The sequence below is a fragment of the Equus quagga genome, chromosome 14 (assembly GCF_021613505.1).
Source record: "Equus quagga isolate Etosha38 chromosome 14, UCLA_HA_Equagga_1.0, whole genome shotgun sequence".
NCBI lineage: Eukaryota > Metazoa > Chordata > Mammalia > Perissodactyla > Equidae > Equus > Equus quagga.
Window position 1 is genome coordinate 65,321,741 of NC_060280.1, and position 18,445 is coordinate 65,340,185.

At 54.8% G+C, this 18,445-nt stretch overlaps 1 protein-coding gene across 6 annotated transcripts in view; it reads left to right on the top strand.

Moving 5' to 3' along the window:
- The window catches only part of CEP164 (centrosomal protein 164), a 64,991-nt gene extending 47,755 nt beyond the window's left edge, over positions 1-17,236 (top strand). For 3 of the 6 annotated variants that reach the window (XM_046686109.1, XM_046686108.1, XM_046686111.1), the window contains 18 exons: positions 2,694-2,825; positions 2,910-3,126; positions 4,134-4,211; positions 4,443-4,574; positions 4,962-5,084; positions 6,158-6,301; positions 6,713-6,796; positions 6,940-7,008; positions 7,380-7,555; positions 7,912-8,038; positions 8,365-8,432; positions 8,933-9,140; positions 10,140-10,247; positions 10,906-11,020; positions 11,584-11,925; positions 12,694-12,760; positions 13,646-13,774; positions 13,918-16,455. In XM_046686109.1, coding sequence (XP_046542065.1) covers positions 2,694-2,825; positions 2,910-3,126; positions 4,134-4,211; positions 4,443-4,574; positions 4,962-5,084; positions 6,158-6,301; positions 6,713-6,796; positions 6,940-7,008; positions 7,380-7,555; positions 7,912-8,038; positions 8,365-8,432; positions 8,933-9,140; positions 10,140-10,247; positions 10,906-11,020; positions 11,584-11,925; positions 12,694-12,760; positions 13,646-13,774; positions 13,918-14,014 — 2,416 coding nt within the window. In that variant the 3' untranslated portion in view covers positions 14,015-16,455. The other 3 variants (XR_006891972.1, XM_046686113.1, XM_046686112.1) reach the window with 3 other exon arrangements.
- The last annotated feature ends 1,209 nt before the right edge of the window (positions 17,237-18,445 follow it).

Here is an 18,445-nt window from a genome sequence, read left to right on the forward strand (position 1 = left end):
TGTGTGTGTGTGTGTGTGTGTGTGTGTGTGTGTGTGTGTGTGTGTGTAAACACACTAGAGGTTTGTTTTCATAAGAAAAGGCAGTCCAGGGCTGGCATGGTGGCTCCACAGAGTCAGCAGGTCCCCAGCCTCCTTTAATCTCTCTGCTGTCTTTAGTGCTGGTTTTTGCTCTCAGGGTTTCTTCACAGTCCAGTATAGCTGCTAGATCTCCAGCCATTGTGTCTGTGCTCCAGGCAGGAAGAATAGGGGTGAAGTATAAAAGAGGGACCTTCTAGCTCATTCTGTCCCTTTAAAGGTGCATTCCTAGAAACTTTACCCAATAACTTCTGCTTATTCTTTCAAGGAGTTTTCCTGGAAACTTTCCCAATAATTTCTGCTTACATCTCATTGGTTATCCCTGGTTGCAAAGGAGACTGGGAAATGTAGTCTTTTAGTTGGTCTTCTACCTGACAGAAGAAAACTAGGGCTCTGTTAGTAAGGAAAATGGGAGGATGGATATTGAGAAGATAATAAGCGATCTCTGTTGCAGTCCCAGGATGGGAAAGGTGCTAAAAGGTGTTAACATACTTTGTTTACTTAGTCATTTAACTAGAGGCTAAATCTTGTCCTCTTGGACAGAACATCCAAAAGTGGTAGAGAATTATTATTTTTATGTCATACGTAGTAGAGTGTATAAAATGTTTATGCTGAATTTAGAGAAACCAACACCTGAGTGCCCTGAGGATCAGGGCAATCTCTTATTAGCCCAACAAGGGATCCACTGACCCAAGATCACCCCTCCTGGATCCCCTGCAGGGAGCATCCCAAAGAGCAGATCTCCCCACAGGATCCCTTCTCCCAGCCAACTGAAGATGGGGGCAGAGGTCCACCTGAACAGGGTGTGAGTTAGCTCCCTAGAGAGGCAGTGCCTGGGACGACATCCTGGTGGCATTTCCCTGTCAGCCCACCAGGCTCCTCTCTTTTCCTGAACACTCTAGGCTTGGCTGACTGTACTTTCCATCCCTCCCTAAGCCACCCAACTACAGAGGGGCGTCCAAGAACCCTCTTTGGTTGTGGTGAAGACCAGTGTGCCGAAAGTGTCTGACTCAGGGCCTCAGACACAGTAGTTGCTCAATAAATGGTCACTCTCGTTTTTACTTTCAGTTGACATCAGTACAGTTTCGGTGGTATGACGAAGTGATTTCTCTGTGGGCAGCACCCTGCCTGGCTGTCTTGGAAACAGTTAATCATGAGAACCCTGTTTCTGTTTACACACGAGCCTTTCTGAGGGGTAGGGTCTCTTGTCTGCTGGGAAACTTCCACTTGGTAGAAACTTCTGGAAGCCACAGCTGACCTTGTAGCAAATATTTCTTGAATGAGAAGGCAGGCAGGAAGACAGGTGGGCTGACCCCTCGTTTCTTTAGTTGTAAAATGAAGAGATGGAGTTTAGCTGTAAGATGAAGAGAGTTGTAAAATAAAGGACTTCGCCTCTAAAGCCCCTTTCAGCTCTAACTGTCTGTGGTTCTATATGTAAAATTTAGGCATAGGACCAAGAGAAAGGTTTCTGGGGAAGCTAGAAAGAAAGATTTTTATTTAACTCAAATTTTTCATCATAATGGAGGAGAGCAGTGGTGCTGATAACTTGAAATAAAAAATGATCCTAAGTCTTCTTTGGCTTTGGAATTCACTGCAGAAGCTTTTCAAAGAAATCGTCTTCTGCATCGTGTTTTCCTTAGGCCTGAATTCCCTGGGTGCGTGGCACACAGCCCCTGGTCACGTGGGGCTGCATGAGGAGGCTGTGGTGTGCGTCAGCCAAGGGGCTGTCCGCTTGGGATGAAATGGTTAGCATCGCTGATCTGTGAATAAGACTCCCTCACAGACCATCACGGCTTGCTGATCGTTTGGGGCTGGGTGAGAGTGTTCAAACTGAATGAACATTAATTGAGCACCTACTTCGTGTCGGTTACTGTGTTCGGCACCTGGGCTATAACAGATTTTAAGACAAGATTATTTCTCTGGAGAAGCTCCCAGATTTGTGAGGAAAATAGACATACAAAAGGTTAATTATGCTGCAGCGTGATGTATGGTACAGAATGGCTTGGGATGAGAAAGGTCGCCATAAAAAGTGTGATGGGAACAGAAAGGCTAACTGATGAACTTGGAGGGAGTTAGAAGGCCTTCTCTAAGAGGAGGGAACTGGTGTTGAACAACGAACATGGGCTCGTCAGGTAGAAAAGGGAATCCTGGCGGATGAACGAGCAGGAACAAAGGCCAGGAGGCAAGGAAGAGTGTGGCGGGATTCAGAGGGGGTGGCCATCTGATGTGGCTAGAACAGAGTCTCTTGGGTGGGAAGTGAAGGCTATAGAACCAGAATCAGATTGGGGTTGACTGTATGTGTCCTTGAGTGAATGTCATGCCACGGCGAACCTGTCGGCAAAGGGGAGCCTTTGGAAGAAAAGCGGTTCTGGGATCAAGCAGCCTGTAATCTGCTTCCTGTGGCAAAGGGCAGGTGGAGTTCCTGGCTCCCTCTTCATCCTGGGAGGTATTACAGGGAGGCAGCAGGACCCAGAGGCTGAGGTTAGACTCGTCTTTGAGATTTGGGAAGCTTCACAGGCAACCTTCAGGCTTTTGGAGGCCAAGAGCCAGGGATTACAGATAGAAGAGGAAAGACCTTGTGGTTCCTCTAACAGACTTGCCTTTCCTTTCCTTCCCAGTTCCCTGAAGGAGCAACTGCAGAGAGCCACTGAGGAAGAGGAGACTCGGATGAGAGAGGAGGAGAGCCGGAGGCTGTCGCGGCTCCGGGCCCGGGTCCAGTCCAGCACAGAAGCACATGAGGTCCAAATCCGGTGAGTGCGCACTGTGGGCCGCCCAGCCCCGTGGAGGCGCCCCTGAGTTCACAGGCCCACCGCCATTCCCTTCTTTGTGCCCAGGGCCGAGCAGGAGGCTTCCCTGCAGAGGCTGAGAGAAGAGCTGGAGTCTCTGCAGAAGGCCGAGAGGGCCAGCCTGGAGCAGAGAAACAGGCAGATGCTGGAGCAGCTCAAGGAAGAGATGGAGGCTTCGGAGAAGAGAGAGCAGGCTGCCCTGAACGCTGAGAAGGAGAAGGCTTTGCAGCAGCTGAGGGAGCAGCTGGAGGGGGAGAGGAAGGAAGTGAGGAGGCTGAGTGGGGACCTCCCCCTCAGACATGTCCCTGGGCTGACTGGGGATGGACTGAGTGTGGAGGAGGAGGAAGGGCAGGTGGGGGAGCCAGCTGGAAAGCAGGTGTCTGCACAGACGGGCATGGGGACAGTGGGCCTGTCTGGGCCTGTTACTCCGTGTGGACCCGAGGGTCTCAGGCAGGTGCCAGCCCTGGCCTCCACTGCAGAGTGGAGGGTACCACAGGTATCCAGGGGCTCCCTCTGGGGCCGGTGCAGCCAGCACAGCTGGGTCTTGGCCATAGCAGGGACGAGGCTTGAGGGGAAGTGTCCTGTGCATTTGGGAAGACTTCATGGCTGAAAGAGCTTAAACCAGACCAGAGGTCCTGAGACAAAGGTGCCCTGTTCCTGTCCTTGTCCTTGTCCCTGAGGGGCAGCCGCAGTGACCTGTCCTCTCTCTCCTTTTCTCTCATGCCTTCGAATGAGAGGTTGGCACACTTAGAGGAGATTTGTCTCCTTTGTCCTTACTCCCTGTCCCTCTAGTCCGATGGTCTGTCTCTGGGTAAGAGGTGGGAGGAATAGTCAGGCCATGTGAGCTTTTGTTTCCTTTTGGTGAAGGGGGAACTTCATCTCTTAAACAAGGTGCAGGGAGAATTTCCTTGTACTGCAAGCGCTCAGGGAGCTTGTGCTGAACCTCCAGCCCTCCCTGCCCCAGGCCCGATTCATAGGCATGGGTGTCACCTGTGTACCCGTGGCCAGCCCAGAGGCAGGGGGCTGGAAGCAGTGACCTGAGGCTTGCTGTAATGCCCCTCCACTCCAGCCTTCATATTGCTGTTCATTTGCTAGTTGCAGACTTCAGGGACTGAGTTATTTCCGAGGAACAAAGATGTGCCTGTGGTTCCCCTTGGCCCCTTAGCTCGAGGGCCTTGGGGACGGTCTTCCTGACTCTTCCTTCCCCGAGGGTCAGTGCCCGGCCAGCCTTCCCTGCTCTGTGTCCCTCACGGGCCTTTTGTTGCTCCCCAGGCAGTGGCAGCACTGGAAAAGGAGCACAGAGCTGAGCTAGAGCGGCTGTCTTCCTCGCTGGAGGCCAAGCACAGACAGGTGAGATGCAGAGGCAGATCCTGGGCGTCTTGCTCCCTGAGCGTGAGCCGCCAGAGCCTTTCACTGCTGGTCGGCAGGAGAACTCAACCCCGTCCCTGCCGCTAGGGAGGGAGCGCCCTCTCCCTGCAGCCCCCTTGGCGGTGGGCATTGGGTCCCTGGGAAGTGAGTCCCCCTGTGGCCACTCTCCTGTGCTCTCTGAGGGTCACACTCCCCTGTGTGGGGCCTCCTCAGGTGGTCTCCAGCCTCCAGAAGAAGATGGAGGAAGCTCAGCAGAAAGAGGAGGCCCAGCTGCAGGAGAGCCTCGGGCGGGCGGAGCAGAGAGCTCATCAGAAAGTTCACCAAGTGCTTGAGTATGAGCAAGAGGTGAATGCCCGTCTGCTTCTTCACCTGCGCGTGTGCCTGTTGTGGATGCTGTGACAGCTGGCCGAGCCATCCTGGCCCAAGGGCCCTCTGCTTTGCATTGGATGGCTCAGCTGGGGTTAGAACTTCTGGTTCCATTTTTATTCCCTTGAGGCCAGGTGCTTCTCCACCCACATGCCGCTGTCTATGTGTGGGGAGGGAGTGCTGGTGTATGGCTGTGTGTATGTCACGTGTCATGTACGTGTGATGTATAGCTGTGTGTGTGGGAGGGGGACGTTGGGGAGGTGCGTCGTATGTTGCACATGTGTATGAAACCTTCAAGTGTGTCAGTCCCCGAGTGTTGGTCCACCCTCAGTCCTGCATGCTCCACCCCTGCCGCCTGCCCTGCAGCTCAGTGGCCTCCTGAGAGAGAAGCGCCAGGAGGTGGAAAGGGAACACGAGAGGAAACTGGACAAAATGAAGGAGGAGCACCGGCAAGTGGTGGCTGAGGCCAGGGAGCAGTATGAAGCCGAGGTGACTTGGTTACATCCCCTGGAGTGTGCATGCACGTGCGTGCACACATACACACACCCTGGGGCCCTTCCGAGCTGGCTGGAGGACGGGAAGGGGACAAACGGTGGTCGGGGACTGTGGGAGCCTTTCTTCCCTGGCACCCTGTGGCGGTGAAGTCATGTTTTGCCTTTGTACTAAAGCTGTAGCTGAGGAGCAAGTCCATCGGGTGGGCTGCACTCGCCTCTCGTGGTAGCCCTGGCTAACACTGAGCTCACACTGGGGCCAGGCGCTCTTCTAAGCTCTTTGTGTGTACTAACTCATTCAGTCCTCACAACGCCCTTAGGAGAGCGAACTATCGTCATCTCCATTTTAGAAATGAGGAACTGAGACTTGGGGAGTGTAGGCAGCCCTCCCAAGCCCACCTTGCTAGTAAGTAGAGGAGCTGGGATTCAAGCCCTGACTGTCTGACTCCAAAGCTTTCAGTTTTAACTACCCAACACCAGGCCACGAGGGTTAATGGAAATTCCAGGACACCAAGAAATAGACCAACAAGAGCCAAACCATGTTTAGATATTACCTGCCCATCTTCAGCCTTTGGCCTTAGGCGGGAAAGTTCAGCTATTTAAGTGGACCCACGCCGGCTTGGCTTGCTCATGTTGCAGGTGCACAGTTGGCGGGGGGCTGACTTTAGCCCACTTTAGCCCACGGCAGAAGTAGTGGGCCCCTGATGAACTTCCGTTGACTCTCCTCCCAAACCAATTCTGACCTTGCTGAGGAGTAGTGATCATTGACCGATGACCTCTCTTCCTGCAAGGAAGGAAAGCTTCGCGTGGTGGAGCAGTAGGAGAGGCAGGCCCCCAAGGGGGATTTCCTCGGGACATCTGACCAGCGTCTGCTTCAGTGGTGGAGTCGGGGTGCAGGCTTCCTGGGGCACAGGACCATGCTGTCCTCAATGCTCTCCTCTAAGAGCTGGCCTTAGGGAGCTGATGGGGCCCTGATCTTATTGACCCAAGGCTGCAGGGGTGGGAGGGCTGTGGTTTTAGGGGTATGAGGGGCCATTGCCATTTCCCAGCAGTGGCTCCCGCTCCGTGCAGGAGAGGAAGCAGCGGGCTGAACTCCTGGGGCACCTGACTGGAGAGTTGGAGCGCCTGCGCAGGGCCCACGAGCGAGAACTGGAGACCATGAGGCAGGACCAGGACAGGCAGCTCGAGGACTTGCGGCGTCGGCACCGAGAACAGGTGGGGGCTCTTGGTGGTCGCTTGCTCCCCCACCCCTGACACCTGCATGCAGGGTAGAAAAGTGCCAGGAGCAGCAGGACGGCAGGACGGAGCCTCAGGGCTCCAGGCGTGGGGCTCTCACTGGCCATCCCTAGGCTGCGGCATCTTTGCTCCTTTGTTTTCTGGGCCAGGGAGCATCCCCAGGATTAGAAGAGGAGGTCAGCCCCTCTTGGGCCTTGGGGCTGGCGCCTCTGCTTCTCCTTGTCTGGAAAGCAGACAAGGTGTGGTGCTTCCCTGGGAGGCCGCAGGTCCCCGAGCCCAGGGTGGGGGCGTGGTGTGGTATGGTGGGTCAGGAACCCCTCCTGCCCCTCAGCTAATGCCGTGCACTCTTTCTACACGTGCATTTTCCTCTCCGCCTACGCTTCTGTGCAGGAAAGGAAACTCCAAGAGTTAGAGGTGGAACTTGAAACCAGAACCAAAGATGTCAAGGCCACATTGACTCAGCTGGACATCCAGGTGAGGGAGTCGGGTGGAGAACTGGATCTCCAGGTGCCCTTGACCTTGGAGTCACAGCTCCCCCAGGAGAGGGCGGACCTTCCTGCCCCTTAGAACAGGGGCCTGGAGATGCCAGAGGGCCCTGTTTCCTTCCTTCCGCCCAGGAGGAGACTGCCCGGAAGGAGAAGCAGCAGCTCCTTGATGTGCAGAGAAAGGTGGCGCTGGAGAGCGAGGTCTGCCTGCCTCTTGTCCTCCCTCCTTTGTCTCTCCCATTCCCTTTCCTCCTTTCCCTCTCTCTCCCTTTCCTCTCCCTGCTCCCCAGACCCCACCTTTTGTTCACCTGGTCTCTCCAGGGCTTTGGGGTTCCAAACAGTGGTGGCCAGTATTCCACAGATAGCACCACTGTGTGCAGCCCAGCTGGGACCCTCAGGGAGCAGGGCTGTAGTGGGAGGACGGGACTGCAGACACAGTGACGTCATGTGTCTGAGTCCCACCCTCTCTCCTGGGCTCTGTGGGCTTCCCTGTCTTCTGGTGCTGCCTGCTCCCTCTCCCTGCCTTCTCCCCACTGTGTCTCCGGGTGCTTCTATCTTTTCTTCTGTCCCAGGAAGCCACAGCCACCCATCAGCACCTGGAGGAGGCAAAGAAGGAGCACACCCACTTGCTGGAGTCAAACCGGCAGCTCCGAAGAATTCTCGATGAGCTTCAGGCCCGCAAGTTGGAGCTGGAGTCCCAGGTGGATCTGCTGCAGACCCAGAGTCAGAGGCTGCAGAAGCGTGTCAGGTGGTGTGGGCCCCCTGCACTCAGCCACCCCCACTGCCTTTTGCCTGCCCTCTGACCTCTGCTACTCACAGGTCCAGTCTAGTCATGGCCCAGTTAACAGGCAGAGGGGCTGTGTCTGCAGCATTTTGTAGGAAGTGGGGCTGTTAAGAGGCTATGAAAAGCTGGGGTCCCTGGTTCTACCATTCCTGCCCCAGCCCTGCCTCAGGGACTTTGACAGGAGTGAAGGGATGGAGATGGTCCCGCTCTCTCCCCAATATCGAGGTCTGAGGCCCACCAAGGAGTCCCAAGAGTGTGCTGCCTGGCCTGCTTTATCATGTGACCCTGCCTCACCACTCCCACCCCCCTTCCCACCACAGTGACCTGGAGGCCGAAGCTCAGAGGAAGCGGGACACATTGAAAGAGCTGGCAGTTGAGGAGAGTAATGCTTCCGCACGTCTTGAACCAGATCTCCACATTGAGGACCTGAGGAAATCTCTTGGGACAGTGAGCTTCTCTGTGCCTTGGAAGGGACAGGATGGCTGGGCTGGGGCAGGGCACTGGGAAGGGTGGGGTACCAGGAGAGGGTGGGGCATCAGGAGGGGGTGGGGCACCAGGAGGGGTCCTGGCTCTGCTCTATATAGGACCTTAGCCTCCTGTTCTTATCATCCGACTCCCCCATCTCTGTCAGTCAAATGATATCTGTAAGTGAGTAGTGCCCAGCCCCTGGCAGAGTCAATTGTGTCTAGACCACTGCAAGGGGCTTTGGGGGGCTGCATTGTATCTGCTTTTCTTGCATTCAATGATGTGTCTTTTCTACCATGTGTCCTTAGAACCAGACCAAAGAGGTATCGTCTTCTCTCTCCCAAAGCAAGGAAGAGGCTGACTTGTCCTTGGACAGGTGAGTTCCAACAGGCTATCTTATTTTAGGCTGAGGATGCCATGAAGGGGTGAGCAAGCGCCAGTGTCACAGAGCTGGGGTGAGCTGAAATGAGGTGACAGGGATCCCCAGTCGGGCTTGGTTCAGGGAAGGGGTCCCAGGAGACTGAAGAATCTTCTCTGGCAAGCCAAGAAGGTGCCCACTGTGACTGTTGACATAGCATGCTGGCGTCTGCTGGCCTCTGGTTGAGGATCAGGCTGAGGGGAGTGTCTGGCCATGTGTCCAGAGGCCTCTGGCAGCATCCCTTTCAGAGTTAGGGTGGGAGGACTCAGGGCAACATGCCACAGCCTGTAGGTATTTAGTCGGGGCGCCCCTACACACAGCCCAGCCTCAGCCCCGGCCCAGCAGCCTGTGCTCAGGATAGGCATCTGCTGGGGAGGTGGTTGAATGACCCACAGCAGGGCATCTCAGAGTCTCTGTCTTCCCTCTCCACCTCCCCTGCCCTGGCCTGTCCCCCACAGCGTCCGGCACTACCTCTCTGCTGAGGGGATAGCCCTCCGCAGTGCCAGGGAGTTCCTCGTGCGACAGTCACGCTCCATGCGGAGGCGGCAGACGGCTCTGAGAGCTGCCCAGCAGCATTGGCGCCATGAGCTGGCCAGTGCTCAGGAGGCGGCCAAAGACCCGCCAGGCACCAAGGCCCTGGAAGACATGCGCAAGGACCTGGAGGAGGTCAGGAGCCCCGAGGAGAACCTGCCAGTCCTGTGCGGGGTGGGGGTGGGGGGGCATCAGGGAGCCAGGGCAACACTCGCCTTTGGGCTTGCCCTCATGATCATTCTGGGGACGCCATGAGAGTGGTCACGTGGGCCCTGGGGAGACTGGACAGGTGATGTAGGTTATGTGTCTCCATGAGGATGAAAGCATCTTACAGTTACGTGGTGTGCACAGTGTGCAAAGTGCTTTCTAGCAGTAAATCATTTGGCCCTCACAATAACCACAGATGATGTGCAAAGTAATAGTGTAATTCCCATTATCTAGGTGAAGGGGATAAGGTTTTTAAAATTTCACTTCCAGTGCTTTGCTCGTCCTTTCTGTCACACTAAAGACTTCGTTCATTAGTAAAAGTCTTTTGAGCACACTTGGCGTTACTTCTGTTTTACTCTCTGATACCCTAATTTTCAATGACGAGGCAGAGACTTCATTATTATTAGTTGGGACCACAGATTTTTGTGCCTTTTGAGGGTCCTAGCAGAAGACTACACCTGGTCCCTTAGAATTCTGATGGTACTCTGAGCTGGTGAGGGCCCTCAGGCCCCTGGGGCCCCTAAGCCTGACTTTGGGGGCAGCAGAGGGCAAGAGGCTGGTACAGAGGGGCACGCTTCCCAGGGGTATGTACATGCTGCCCCCAGGCCCTCTCATTGCTCCACTGAGTCCCTCCCAAGGATGATGATGATAATGATGGTAGTTGGAGCAGTGATGATAACCATTGGCTGACAGTAACCATTTGAGAACTTATTGGGTGTGGGCGTAGTGCTAAGCGTGTAACATACTCTATCTATCTCATTTAATTCTCACTACTGTGAAAAGTAGTATTTCTTGTTTAGATGAGAATCGAGACTGAGACTGAAGTAATTTGTTCGTGATCACTCAGCCAGCAAATGGGAGAGCTGGACTCCTGCACCTGTGTGCTTTGTCACCATATTTCTCCTTCCCTTGCCTCCCTGGCTGCAGGAGACCAGGCACCTGGATGAGATGAAGTCGGCCATGCGGAAAGGCCACGACCTGTTGAAGAAGAAAGAGGAGAAGCTAAATCAGCTCGAGTTCTCTCTCCGGGAAGAGGTGCAGCCCTGTGGCCACATAGTCCAGTGCGGCCATGGCCTCCCTCTTCTGCTTCTGGGAGTTGGTTGGGTTCTTTGCTCCTGTGTCAAGGGGAGCTGGCCTCCAGGGCTCGGGATTGGCAGTAGGCTTAGGGCTCCCGGGCTGGTGGAAACGGCTTCAGCTTGGAGTTTGTTGAACATAGCTGTGGGTTTGGGGATCCATGCCCAGTGGTCTTGAGCAGACGCTAGCCTCTTGCTGAAGGTTTTTGAGAGAGGGACTAGCCCCTGCCCTCCCCTGCGTGGTGCCTGCGGAGAGCTGTGTCCAGGGTGTCAGGAACAGACCACCTAGGAGGCGTCCCTACCTCCCCTGGAGTCCTGTAGATGTTCCTCTGGGTGCCTGAGGCCTGGGTGTGGCAGGAGGGAAGCTTAGGTGGATGGACACGGCGGGGAGAGTCTACTGGGGGGAAGGGTGGGATCCGTCTGATCCTGGTGGCCCTATTACCTCTATCTCAGGTGGCTGAGTTCTGTTAGCCTTGCCTCCCTCTCTCCTGCCCTCTTGCAAGGCAGCCTGTGTGATGTGCCTCCCCCAGAACTTTGGGTCCCAAAGAGCCTGCCACTAAGTCCTCAGTCCCCAAACACCAGGGTGAGCGGCAGTAACAACTGCTACTTCTACCCCTCAGGCGTCAGATGAGGACACTCTGAGAGGAACCCCGGCCAAGAAGGTGGTGACCTTTGACCTCAGTGACATGGAAGACACGAGCAGTGAAAGTTCCGAATCCTGCCCCCTGCCTCATGGTGAGTGGTGGCGGCAGCAGGGAAGAGGTGGCGGGGGGCGGGGCAGGGGTAGGACCACGGGATCCATGGAGAGGGAAGAACTTGGGGAGCAGCAGTGCAGCCCCCTTCCCTCAGCCCTGCCTGGGTAGGCCTCCGGGAGCCACTGTCTGCAGCAGGTACTCAGTAAATGCTGGGGAAGGAGTGAATGCGTTTGCACTTGCCAACACCGGGGGCTGGAAGGGTCAGGGAAGCCTCCTGAACATACAGAGCACTTCCCGGTGGGAGGCTGGCCTGTGAGCCTTTCCCTTCTAGTGCCTTCTGGCAGGCTGTTCTTCCTTTGCCGCCCCGGCCTGCAAAGGGGCAGAGGGCCTCGCCCTGGAGAGCCTCTTTCTCACGGCCAGCTTCCTGTCTGCACTGTCTGGGACACGGAAGCCCGTCTGTCCCCCCAGTCAGGGCTGAGGGGCTGTTGTCCGGAGGAACAGGGAGGGGCAGGCCAGGAGGGTGCCATCATGCCAGCCGGGCCTGGGGATGTTTTAAGACCCTGGACCCGGGTCCTTTCCCGCCATCTGTCTCTTCCCCCTCAGTCACCCCGACCCCAGGTCCCGCCTCCCCCAACAAGATCCACTACTTGAGCAGCTCCCTGCAGCGGATCAGCAGCCAGCTCAACGGTGTCCTCAGCATGCTGGGCAGCCTCAGCACTCAGCCACCACCTCCGCTCTTCACTTCCACGCCAGCGCAGACTGCCTCCTGGTCCCCCAGGAGCATCCCCATTCCCACCTACCCGTCCCGCGTCTCAGCCTCGTTCTCTGCTACACCCACGTCCACCCAGTGGGCCTGGGACCCGGGGCTGGGCCCGAGGCTCTCCTCCTCTGTGGCTCAAACTGTGGATGACTTCCTGGTGGAGAAGTGGCGCAAGTATTTTCCAAGTACGCCTCCCTCTGGGCTGTGCCTTCCCTCCTACCTCTTCCTCCCTCTTTTTCCTCTTTCTTTTTCTCCCCTGCTCCCTCGCCTACCCCTTGACTCTGTCTGTAGGGCCCTGGGAAGAAAACTTGCTGGTTGCCCTGCAGCCAGAGGCCCTGTGGGTCACGATGGTTTTCCTGGCGCTTGGGCTGACTGGGGCCTTTATGATGGATTCTAGAGCTCTGCAGAACCTCAAAGTTCATCGTTGCTTGTGCATTATATTATGGGCCAGGCGTTTTACATACAGTTTTTCATTTAGTCCTTATAACCCTCAGAGGTAGTAATTATTCAGCCCCACTTTACAGAAGAGGAAACAGACTCAGAGAGGTTAAGTGATATGCTCCAGGGTATCCAGTGAGCAAGTACGATTCAGCTCATAACCCCTTGGCCATATGGTTTCCCTCTGCTTCTGGGCCAGGTGACCTCACCTGGTTTCATAGCCTTGCTGAGGAATGTGAAAAGCCATAAATTTTGAGGGAAAAAGTTACATATCTCATCCCCAGCCTAATAATCCAAATAGAAAAGTAGATTAAGTTTTAGGATTACAATAGGACAATTCCTGTCTGTCTTCTGTGTCTCATCTCCAAGCACCAAAACTGTTTTGGGAAACACTGTCTTTCCACGTTCTGGAGAGGCAGGAGGTACCGGTGAGCAGGGAGGTCGTCTGCTAAGGCCAGGGTCTGGCTGAGCTGAACCACTGCCCTTTTCTGAACAGTTTCCTCTCACTTTCCCAGCTGGTGTCCCGTTCCTCAGCAGTGGCCCTCCCCCTCTGGAGAACAGGCTGGGTTACGTGTCTGCCAGGTAAGCCTCCTTGTGGGCTCAGGGTGGAACCACACAGTTCAGCTGCGCCTCCCTGGGTAGGTGGGACCTCTGACTGGGGGCAGAACTCCCAGTCATGTTGCCCAGAGAGGTTGGGCAGGCCCCCGTCCTCACAGCTGCCTGGGTCCAAGGTGTCTCGCCACAGCCAGAGAAAAGTCCAAACCGCCCAGGTCTCAGTGAGGGTGGGGCTGGGCCTACCTTGCCCGGCTCCATCAGGAAGCTGCCCTGTGGCACCCACGGGGAGCAGTCAGCCCCTGGTGGGACCCTGCACCCTGCCCTCTCACTGGTCCCTCTGGCCATGGAGGGTGGCCTTTGTTTTTGCCATTGAGCTCTTTGTCTGCTTCATCCGGCTCCCTTCTTCCTCCAGTCCTGCTGAGCAACATCTGGAGTGAGAGGGGTGCCCTGTGGGGGAGACAGATGGGCAATTATTTAAACCTGTTATTAATTTCCCATTCATCTTCTTCCTTGCCAAATATATATCCCCCACTACAGTCCCCCAACCGTAAGTCCCCCTGCCACTCACCCCTTTGGCCAACTTGGGAGCCAATGCTGGGCAGGTGTCTGAGTCGACAGAGGGGAGAGCTTTCGCTGATGAGATTGGCCAGGACTAGGCAGACGTGGGAGCCTCGAGCCTTGATGGCATGAGTATTCAGCCGGGAAGCAGGGGAGGGTCCCCCCCTTTTTGGGAAGTGATGCTCATCATTCCAGAGGGGCATTCTTGCCAGTAGAGGAAGCTTTGAATTGCTAAAGAGACCCCGAAAAGCCTGCAGCTGGGATCTTGAGAGGAAGAGCGAGGAGGCAGATGTGATGGCCTCCGGTCCCCTTCCTCCTCTCTTCCTCTCCCCGTGCTGTCCTTCTCCTTCCTAGTGAGCAGCTCCGCCTCCTGCAGCGTTCCTCTCCCCGTCCCCAAGTCCCCGAAGCGGGCAGCACCAACTTTCAGGGCATGATCGACGCTAACCGAAAGTGGCTAGAACGTTACAAGAATGACCCCAAATTGTATCCTTTTAGTGGGTTCCCAAACCCCATTCCTTCCTGCTGTGGCCGCTGGGCTGACCTTTAGGGGTGGGTCTGTGCCCTGGGGGTCTGAGGAGGACCTTGTCTGGCCAGCTGACTGCAGTTTTCCTTCACCTTGTGGCCAGACATCTCTTCTCCTCGGTGCCCAAGCCAACAGCCCCTTTGGGCCTCCTGCAGCTGGGCCTGGATGAGAACAACAGACTGAAGTTGTATCATTACTGAGGCCCTGAGTGGCGGTGTCTGGGGCACTGGCCTCACCTGCACCCAGACCAAGTGCCTGAGGAGCTGCCTGCACTTTATTCCCTCTGCTAAAGCATTCTCCTGTCCCCTCTGCTGCCTGTGCCACTCAGAACTTGGAGGAGCCATGGGGGCTGGTAAAACGGATGGTCCGACTGGAAACAGTAGCAGGTATCGGAGCAGTTGCCACCAAAGGCCAACGGACTCCCTTAGGGGCTGAGTTGGTCCCTTGGGTCTTCAGGGGGCTCCCACGGTTCTGAGCATGGTCCTTCATTCACCAGAGCAAAGCCCGCAGCACGTCTGCACCCTGGGGCCAGGCTCTGTCTCTCCAATACCTCAGCCTCGTAGGCATCAGACCTTGTTTTCTGTTTCTTTTAATGTCCCCTTTCTTGAGCACTCTGTCTCCCCTTTAACTCTCTCAGGATTGGCCCAGAGCCCTGCGGAGGTTGCAGGAGGCTGGGCCCCAGAAGTTCTGCTGCCTCTCTTCCCTGTGCTGGCACCTGCTTCCTCAGGGCCCCTCCCCGTGCCATCCTAGCTAGATTCTCAGGTCTCAAGCACACAATTTTCAGGAAGCCAACAAGCCATAGGAAAAGACTGGGATGGTTTCTCACCCTCAGCTTGTTTTCTCCTCCTGGACCACCTTGGGTCTGTTCATGGGTTCTTATTTCCACCCATCTTTTCCACCTGTGCCACCCCCTGCAACATCCCACTGCCTCCCCTTCCCAGAGCTTGGAGACTCATTCAGAAGGAGGTGAGGGGTCTTGTGCCCGATGGCGCTGCTGCCATTCTGGCACAGCTCCTGCAGCCCCGCCTCCCATCAGCGGGCTCCGCGGGGTTGCAGGGCATGTTCTCTGTCATCTGTCCTATTGTTTCAATAAAACACCTCCATTTTTCTTGTCTTGAAAGCTATGGGGTTGCCCTTGCCTCTCCAATGTAGGGAAGTCAACTCTCCACTGTCTCACCACTTATTTCTTTGTCACTAAGATCCAACTGGCTTTTTTACCCTCCAGCTACATTTTAGGCATCCGTCAACCACACAGGAAAAAGTCCACTTTGTTACTTGGCCCGTCTGTGTGCTTTGGGAATAGGTCACGTGTTACAACAATTCTGTGTTTTCTACATCAATTAAATCTCTGCAAGTCCATTTTCCACAAGGCAGCTGTGTGAATGTGTCTCCTTTGAAGGCTTTTGCCTCCTTCCTCTTAAGAAGAATAGAGGAAGGAAAAATTAATGTTCACAGAACCCCTCCTAGGTATCTGATCTAAGCACAACAAACCTATGATGTAGAGGTTTTCAGTCCATTTCTATGGGTGAGAAGACCAAGGCTTTCAGAGACCTTTAGGTGCCTGGGGTCCTGGAGAAAGTAGCTGAGTTCCCTACAAGTGCAAAGCCCTCCCACCCCACCCCTGCACCCCGAGAGCTCCTTGTCTCCTGCCGCCAGTCTTGGGAAGTGCTGACATTCTCCATCTCTTGCTTTGCCTCCCTCCCTCCTCCTCCACCTACCAGCTGGAGACTCACTGGGCCATTTCCCAAAGGCCACTTGGCCTTGTTTTCCCCATGCAGACAAATGAAAGATAAGCCCCCTGAAGTCCTAAGCTGGCAAAGTTAGGTGGGGCTTTTTTCCGCTCCACTGGTGTGAGCAGCCTACATACAGTCTTGGATCCGTAGCAACAACATTGCTAGGAGAACCAACTGAGCTGGCCATGTTTCATAAATTTGCATAAGAAAACCAATTTAAAGACAAAACATACAAACGAACCCAGCCTCCTCTGTGTCCCAGCTGCTCTGATGAAGGGAGGGAGGGAGGAAGGAAGCAAGCTAACATTGATTGAATGCCTTCTGCGTGCTAGGTGCTTTTCATATGTTATCTCATGTAATCCTCTTAACCTAGGAAGTTCAGATTATTTTATAAATGAGGAAATTGAGGACCAGAGAGGTTAAAAGACTGTAGCTCAAAGTCACCCAGGATTTGAAACCAGGTCCACATGTCTCTGGAAGCCAAGTTCTGTTTACCATGCTCCCTTCTGTCAGTATCTCCTCTTCTCCTGACTCACAGAACAGTCCTGGCCAGCTTAGTCTGAAGACCTGTGTCCCAGCAAGGGAGTGGCTTCTAGCTGGGTGAGCAAAATGCCTTTGGGCCTAGGTTTACAAAGGAACTTTTTTAGAAGACTCCAAAATGGTCCCATCCCTCCCCTCATGGATTTTAGAATCAGCTGGGGAGTTGAGAATCACAGACCTTTGGAGCTGAGAGAGGAGCCTTGCTGATGGCTTGTTCAGGCCACTGATATTTTACAGCGGAGAAAACAGCCCAGAGAGATGACGCGAGTTGCCTAAAGCTGCAGTTAGTGTGTGGCAGAGGCGGGACCAGATCTGAGTCGTCCTGACCCCCAGGCTGGGGCTTCAAGAAATAGTATTTTTAAAAGGATCTTTATTTTAAACAGGCTGTGTTCACGGGGCCCAACATCAAATGGCACAAGTCAGTCCAGCCGTGGCCATCTAGTGTCCTCCTTGGAGGTAACAAGTATACGAGTTCCTTCTGGAGATGTTATGCAAATACAAGACAAGACTGGGCACTGTTGATTCTCCTGCCCCTTCCTGTGGGGTAAGGCTCGTAACGGAGGATCAGATGACTTCCCAAAGCTCCTCTGTGAGACATTCACTGACTATTTTCTTAGGGGGGCAAGATTGGGAATGATGTCAGCCCCCACCCACCCAAGAAAACTTCCTCACAAAATGGCAGTGTGGGGAATGGGGAAATAACCCTGGCCTTAGGACACGGGTTTACTTTTGGCCCTGACAACTACAAGCTCTGTGCCGTGAACAAGTCCTTTCTGGGCCTGTGTCTTCCCTGGTGAAAAGCTCTCAGCCTGAATCCACACTGCAGGGATGAAGCAGGTGGCTGCCTCAGCTTCAGTAACTCTGAGCGGTCTTGCCTTGGGTAGGGAGCGGCCCTCATCCAGAAGGAGGCTGGAGCACCTCCAATGGCCTAAGACAGGGCTTGAGTGCGGAGGGGAGTTGCCGGTGTTGGTGGGCGGTGTTGCCACTCCCACCACCAGCAGTTTTTGGGAGGTGGGAAGTGATGGTTAAAAGGTGGAATATTGGGGGCCCGGCCCCGTGGCTGAGTGGTTGGGTTTGCGTGCTCTGCTTCGGTGGCCCAGGGTTTCACCGATTTGGATCCTGGGCCCGGACATGGCACCGCTCATTAAGCCATGCTGAGGTGGCATCTCACATGCCACAGCTAGAGGGACCCACAACTAAAAATATACAACTATGTACCAGGGGGCTTTGGGGAGAAAAAGGAAAAATAAAATCTTTGAAAAAAAAAAAAAAGAAGGTAGAGTACCTGCCATCACGTGTCCTGATGAATTGAAAGTGCCCTTGTTCCTCCTTTCCTCTTGTATCTCCTACCTGCCTCTCCTGCCTCCCCTATTGAAGGCGCCGTCTCCAGCAGGTGTGTTACACCGAGGGCCCAGTGAAGGGCAGTGTACCACTGTTGGCCATGATGGAGGAGACGCACACCAGCTCTTGGGAGGGAGGAAGCAGAGGGACAGTTAGGGGAGTCCCACTCTCGGGGTCAAAAGCCGAGGGGACCGGAATTAAGCCAGGGTTCCCACTTTATCCTCTCTTTGCCTCAATTTTCACATCTGTAAAGTGGGGTTAATAGTGTTACCAATCCCATAACGTGGTTGTGAGGGTTAAAGAAGTTAATCCATATAAAGTCCTCAGAACGGTGTTCTATACATAGTAAGGGGAGTGATGTCACCAACACGGTGACGTAGGTCATTCCTGACTTCGTCCTCCCACAAAAGAACAGTTAATAACTGTTCGTGGATGAGATACCACTGAGAGAATCCTAGGACACAGGAAGGATGCTGAAGCACTCCCTGCACCATAGGGACCAAGATAGACTGTGTTAGAGGGGTAAGAGGAACAGCTACACACTGACCACATTGTGCCTCCCCCAGGCCAGCACAGCACCACACCAAGAGGTCTGCTCTGAGCCTGTGGTTCCTCCAGAGGGAAAAGAGAGCCCAGGGGTGACATCCAGCACCCCCAGCATTGTGGGTTACTTTGTGGGAGCCCCTACTCTGGTTTCACCTCATGGGGATCACAGGGGAATTCACGGGGCTCAACTGTTAGGAATCAGATTGTGATGGAGAAGGGGGGAGTGGCTTCCAACAACCAGCACTCGGATCTTGGCAGACCAAGTTCCTACCTGCAGAGCCCAAGTAGCAGTCCCAACTAGCGGCTTTGCTCACCTTCAGAACCAACTCAGTGGTGCAGTCTGGGCAGGGAGGTTGGCAGGGTGCAGGTCTGCCTAGTTTGGGTCCTCAAATGAGGCATTTTGCTGCCCTAGAGCCTGGTCTGCTCATGCCCAGGCAGAAGAGCTGAGTTACAGCCCCACGAGCTGTGGCG